We start from the raw sequence: 6,147 nt of genomic DNA, 5'->3' as shown, positions 1-6,147 counted from the left end.
ACAATTTTCATTCTCCATAACAGAAATCATCAGAAATTTTTATAAAGTATATACTTTATCAATGATTGTACTTGATATTGTCATGTGTATTTACTCAAAAGCAAAAACGAAACATTTGAAGTGTTTAAGCACTATAAGTCAAAGGTTGAGAGTCCACCTAGAAAAAAGATTAATGCAATAAAAAGTGATAGGGGTAGTGAATACGATTCCCCTTTCAAACAATTCTATTCGGAACATAGAATTATTCATTGAACTATTGCACCATATTTTCTTCAATCTAATGGTACAGCTGAATTCAAACATTGAAGGAGATAACGAATGCTATGTCGATAAACTCGAATTTAATTTTTGATGAAGATATATGTACAATCATTATAGAGAACATTATATGAATGTCCAAAACACTTTGCAACGTTCTCTTGATTTAGCCATTTGATTACTTATTTATAATTCTTCACAAACATACCTTGATAGGTTGAGCCATAATTCTCTATATTTTAACACAAATCAAAACACATAAAGATCTACTGATCAAACACCAAATCATCCACTCACTTCCAGTATGTCTGTTAGAGTTCTGAAAATCTAGGAAGTGATTGGAGTTTCGGTTGGAGAAAGATGAGTACGTTCTTAGTGTTTCACATGAGAGAAAAGTGGTCCAGGGTTCTGAAAAGTACAGGGTGCACAACCAAAAGTGTTCCTTGGTTTAATTTTTTTTTAGTGGAGTTTATTGGCAAGTTTGTTTGGAGGTTTTTTATCCCGTGGAAGAGTTTTCCTCCGTGATCATATTTGGTGTTAATTTATTTATTGCTTTTGATTTGATTGATTAAAAATACTTGATTGACACATAAGATTAAATTGAATTTAACCTTAATCATTTAGAAACAATTAATAAGTGACTTGTTACTTTTAATTGTTTAATTCCGCACGTTGGATCTAAATAATTTGAACTTTCAAAATTAATTGTAGAGAATTAAAAATAAGGAAATAATGGAATACACTATTGGTTTTGAGAATAATTGGTGTAATAAGTTGAAGATGATTAAATAAGATGGTTTGAAAGTTGCACTTTTTTCCATGATATATAAATAATATTTCTCAAATGGCCGAGTGTTGTTGAGGAGGGGATTTGGTATCGGACTAAAATAAATTCCAAGTTGGATTAATATCTAAAAAAAGAAAAATTACACATAAAAAATATTTTTTACATAAAAAAAATGGAAAAAAATTTTATCCATCAAAATGAAATGGGGTGAAAATTTATCCATTTGCACAAATGATTTTCCTTCAAAATGAAATGGGCTGAAAATTGATTTTCCTTCCCATCAAATTGATGCAAATTGACATCACCCATTCAAGTCGGTGCCTTCCCCTTCCCATCACATTCTACAATTCATTTTCCTTTGCGAAATGTTATGTGCAATGTTGCGTCAACATCTCGTTTCTCGATAATTTGAGCTAGGCCGTCGAAGAGTCTTGGCAAGTCTTCAGATTCCTCGTTAGGCTCATGGTTCACTTCTTCATTAAATGTACTCGGCTCCCCCACTTAAATTTTTATTTTTCACTCAATCGAAATATCCACAATTATTACTACACGTGAAGAACAAGCGCCCTTTGTTTTCAGTGTTCAGTTCTACCTCAAAACATTTTCGAAATCTGTATTCACATGAATGGCATCCATGTTTTGTTTGGCATTGTCCAAAGTAACGAGTGGTACTTCTACAGCCATGACAAAACTCCGAAATTCCTTCCTCTCATTCTAGTCAACAACTGTTCAAGAAACAAATAAACCCACATGAATCCAACTGAATTATGAAATCCTACATTGGAACTTATGAACAGCAATACATTGCAAACAAAGAACTGACCTAATTGTATTTCACTAACATTCTTTCACTACCATCTTGCAAATACAAATTCAATAAAATAAGGATAATTTTCTCCACCATCATTCAACTTCGAAATTGGCCACAAATTCAACAAGCTTTTTACAATATAAACAGAGAACGAAAATGACGGTATCAAATTCAGCAAACTTTCCCCAATAAATTGCTGAAACGAAATTAAGAAAAAAGAAGATTTTTCAAAATTTCATGTGTGAGCTACACTATTTACGAGCAACAAGCAAAATGCCATTTTCAATAACATGCTAATAATTTGAAGAACAATAGATAATAGAGCAAGCCTTGCTATTATTTAATTAGGAATCGAAAAGTTATTTTGCCACAAAATTTCTGAAAATTCATACAAAATCACAAATTTACGAAGAACAAGAGATCAAAGACTTCAACTTCATCAATGGTAAGGCTCCATAATCTTCATACTTCAAATATATGTCAAAATAAAGAGGAAAAAAAACAAACAATGATGTAAACAAGTCTAAGACAGCTTAACGATAAATTAGCATAAAATAGTAAATAACAAAATAACTTTGCCTAGCTCAGACACGTAGATATCGGCGCTGCCTTCAAATTTTGTTTCCACCTTGGGTTTCAGTGGCCTGCCTCACACTACGTTAGAAAAGATGGCACCAGTCAGTGGAATCGTGCTTGTTTTTCCTTTGTTGGCCCATAAATTCGACGATGAAGCGTGGTGGTTTGCTTTTGCTTTTTGGTTTGGGGGGAAAAAGGAAATGATTTGGGAGAAGTTCTACGGGTCTATTTTAAGGGTGAAGACGACCGGTTTCTTTTGGAACCGGGTTTTGGTTGAAAATGAAAAGGAAATAAAAAAAAAAAACATATAATATGTGCCAGGTCAGCCAATTCAAATTTCTATAAGTCTTCTGTGCAAATTTCCCGTACCCATAGAATAATCCTCCATACAATGCTTGCCACACTCAGAAATGATATTTGTCCCGAAGAAATGGACAGGCAATTTGAATGGCGTTGAGATTGCAACACCTAATTAGATGTTTTAACTAATTTTTTGTCAAAAATTTAATGAAATGTTTTCACTTGACATTCTGTAAATTCATCTGATCATTTTCCTTGTACAAGTAGCATTGCTTGCCACCCTAGGCAGATTGAGGTGGGCCTGGTTCGTTTCAAATTTTCTCAGCTATGCAAATCTATTATTGCGTCTGTGATGACCTAAAAATCACCTAGTCCGAGGACGCCATTGAATTGAGAATAATTATTTGAAATACCGCAAATAAATTATTTATGATGATGAAAGTGTTATTCTGGACTATCAATTTCTCTTTCAAACAATTTTAAGATATTTATTCTCAGAATCTCAGATTATAAGAATGGACTATTAACAGACTTGACATCACCCAAAGCAAGTGGATATCCATTTGAACCATTTCCCACTTCGAGTCCAAAAATCTCTCTCCAAAGATTTTTTCATCGCATCTCCCGTTTTGTCTACATTTCTTTTCTTTTTCTCTTCGTCCTTGGCATGCTAAGGTCTAAATTTCTTGTCACACCACACTCAAGAACATAATCCAAATTATTTGGATACATCTTGAGTGTTATTTTAACACATTTGGAAAACTAACACTCTTGGAATATTCGGAGAAGCGGTATGAAGGCAAAATTATGTTGTTCAAAGGCTACAAACTAAATTGCTAGTTTGGTTTGAATTAAAATCTGATTTTAATCTAAGTCGAAGTCAAACAATCAATATTAACCACATCTTTTATACATCTCACAATTTTTCAACTACACATTTCAAAAACTTTTATCACAATCTACTAAAAAATTTAATTTTAATTCTCACCAAACACTCTCAGAAAAGATTAATCCAGACAAACTTCAAAATTTTTTTCCAGAGTTTCTTTACCTCTTGTGGGAAGCTTAACTCAAATCCTAACCTCTATTGCTTTTGTTTCGCTGAGAATGAACAATATCACAACATATTTTCTAATTATCAAAATCAATAAAAATTAACACTTCATAACAATCTATAGAAACAATCAGAAAAGGCCTTGTGAAATTGGAACCACATTATTACAAAGGGTATAAATTGCCATAAGCAAGAGTCACAAGTGTGTAGTTCATTATTTCAAGTGATTAAGCTTGGCTGGTGGTTTCCCGCAGAATAATGTTGAAACTGGCATTATTTGGATAATTTTGTTCTAAGTACCCACTCTTTACATGGGGATCTATGTTGCAAGAAGACTTCAAAAAAATATAACGAGAAAATGTCATTAATTGACTCCATAGATCCACTTCTCAGCATTGTTTGTGTAACTAACCAACTCCTCGGGTTTAAACCACAGTTTAATTTCATCCTTGGCTGTCTCTGGACCATCGCTGCCGTGGATTATATTTCTGGAAGCATAGAATTATATAAGGATGAGTTATCCAGGACAAGCAGGGAAAATCTGACCGTTGCACAAAAGACTTCTTAGCATATATTTTCTAGGATTGATTGAGATAAAAGTTCCAAGATTAAGATTAGAAGCTCACAAAATTTTCTATTGCAGAATGTTTAATGAGATCTTCTATTTCACCCTATTCTGAAGGAAAGGATTTACCTTTCAACCACAACGGCCAAATCCCCTCGGATGGTACCAGGTTCTGATTTCTGGGGATCTGTAGCTCCAATAAGTTTACGACCATATTTTATTACTCCTTCACCTTCCCAAACCTGAAAAAATAAAAAATCGAGCTCAGTTCCCTAAAGAATAGTTTGAAGCAAGCAGATTCAGTCGAACTCTTCTAACCATTGCAATGACTGGTCCAGAGCTAAGAAAATCACACAAGCCATCAAAGAATGGTCTCTCCTTCAGATCATGATAATGCTTCTGGGCAAAATCCTTTGAAGGAACCAAAATCTTTATAGCAACAAGTTTATAACCTTTGCGCTCAAAGCGAGATATGATTTCTGAAATCTGATACCATGGAAACATTATCAGATCATGCAAAATTAGAACATGTTTATACAAACTTGTTGCAGACTGGGACACAAGCCCAAAAGGAAAGAAGTGGGAAGGGGATCCAAGTCTAGATTATACAACTGAATGCAGAAATATTTTCAGCCCCAATTCAGAAACTAATAAACTCGAGCATATCATAAAATCTGTGATTTTATCAAAGCTTGTCAATATGGTATCTGCAGAAGGTAACCTTCTATTAATAATAAAATAAGCTTGAGAGAATAGTACCAGTCCTCTCTGAACTCCGTCTGGCTTGATGGCAATGAAAGTTTGCTCCATCTTCATAAAGAAAAAAAGATGCATTGTCAGCCAACAGACAAAAAAAGAATGGACAACAATGACTCACTTGCCAGAATTAGGTGGGGAAACTCAAGTACCTCGGCAGCATGTGCCTCTTGCTCCTGGAGCATGTAAGCTACGACACAAACAAAGATCAAGTCAGAATTTAAAGTTGAAAGAAGCTATGGGACAGGGGTAAGACGGGGGACGCTGGGAAGATTTTGAGATATTGACAGTGCAGGGGCTACTATGTTTAACCAAAAAAAGGGTACTTGTTTGAGATTGCAAAGCATTGTGGGGATAAACACAGGAATATACTCAAATGAGAGCTATGATTTGAGCAAACTGTTTCACCTCGTTACCATGCTAAAGCATGAAAATAAATTTCTAGGAAGAGGTAACAAATTTCACAATGCAAAACTTAAGCAAGGGATAAGGCAGCTCTTCTGTTAGCACCCTTACAAGCACTCAGATCCCCAACATTCAAATCCTCAATTTGAGTTAGTTTTGTCATTTCAGCAGTTAAAATAACTTGCATAACGAAAAATGATGTTTGAATTTGTGCAGGGGATAATTTAACTAGGTAATATACAAAAAGAAACTAGTTCAAAAGCATTTAGAGGGGATATAGACCTGCTGCAGGAATGGCGAGAACTCCTGAAATCCAACCCCGAAATGCATTTCCTGATTCAAATGAACCAGATGAAGATAGAGCCTGCACTCTTCCTCTAAAAGTAAGAGCTGCAGCCGCTGCTCGTCCTCCTGCCATTACAAAGATAGTTAACTTTTCCTTTTCCGGTTTTGATGAACTTTACAAATTTAAGCTTATTTATTTTTGTTAGAAACTCCAATAAAATTATAACAAACCATTAAGATTAATTAGATTAGTCAAATTTAGTTAATTAAAAATTCAATCAAAGCACTTCAGAAAATTTGTATATTAAACTAATACCAGCACACAGTGTTTTGGGGGGGGGGGGGGGGGG

The 6,147-nt window shown here is 34.4% G+C and overlaps 1 protein-coding gene and 1 long non-coding RNA gene across 2 annotated transcripts; both read right to left on the bottom strand.

Moving 5' to 3' along the window:
- Positions 1 to 1,141: 1,141 nt before the first annotated feature.
- On the bottom strand, positions 1,142 to 2,721 carry LOC111375473. Its single transcript, XR_002699312.1, has 2 exons — positions 2,431 to 2,721; positions 1,142 to 1,770 (listed from the first exon to the last, which is right to left on the bottom strand). It is a non-coding gene; the product is annotated as an uncharacterized LOC111375473 (long non-coding RNA).
- Positions 2,722 to 3,880: 1,159 nt separating this feature from the next.
- Positions 3,881 to 5,953, bottom strand: LOC111375472 (nucleoside diphosphate kinase 3-like). Its single transcript, XM_022998301.1, has 6 exons — positions 5,795 to 5,953; positions 5,260 to 5,297; positions 5,111 to 5,161; positions 4,670 to 4,837; positions 4,481 to 4,593; positions 3,881 to 4,274 (listed from the first exon to the last, which is right to left on the bottom strand). The coding sequence occupies exons 1-6, from the start codon at positions 5,928 to 5,930 to the stop codon at positions 4,151 to 4,153; spliced, it is 630 nt and encodes a 209-aa protein (XP_022854069.1). The 5' UTR covers positions 5,931 to 5,953; the 3' UTR covers positions 3,881 to 4,150.
- Positions 5,954 to 6,147: the final 194 nt, after the last annotated feature.

This window comes from Olea europaea, unplaced genomic scaffold, assembly GCF_002742605.1.
Source record: "Olea europaea var. sylvestris unplaced genomic scaffold, O_europaea_v1 scaffold138, whole genome shotgun sequence".
Lineage (NCBI taxonomy): Eukaryota > Viridiplantae > Streptophyta > Magnoliopsida > Lamiales > Oleaceae > Olea > Olea europaea.
The sequence above is the reverse complement of the archived record's forward strand: the minus strand, read 5'-3'. Positions and strand labels throughout refer to the sequence as shown.

Bases quoted from the DNA above. Each gene is read 5' to 3' on its own strand.
- LOC111375472 (XM_022998301.1), bottom strand. From the start codon at position 5,930: ATGGCAGGAGGACGAGCAGCGGCTGCAGCTCTTACTTTTAGAGGAAGA. The intron at 4,838-5,110 runs GTACTATTCTCT...CCATGGTATCAG, and splicing joins ACGGAGTTCAGAGAGGACTG to ATTTCAGAAATCATATCTCG. The intron at 4,275-4,480 runs GTAAATCCTTTC...CTATGCTTCCAG, and splicing joins TTGGCCGTTGTGGTTGAAAG to AAATATAATCCACGGCAGCG.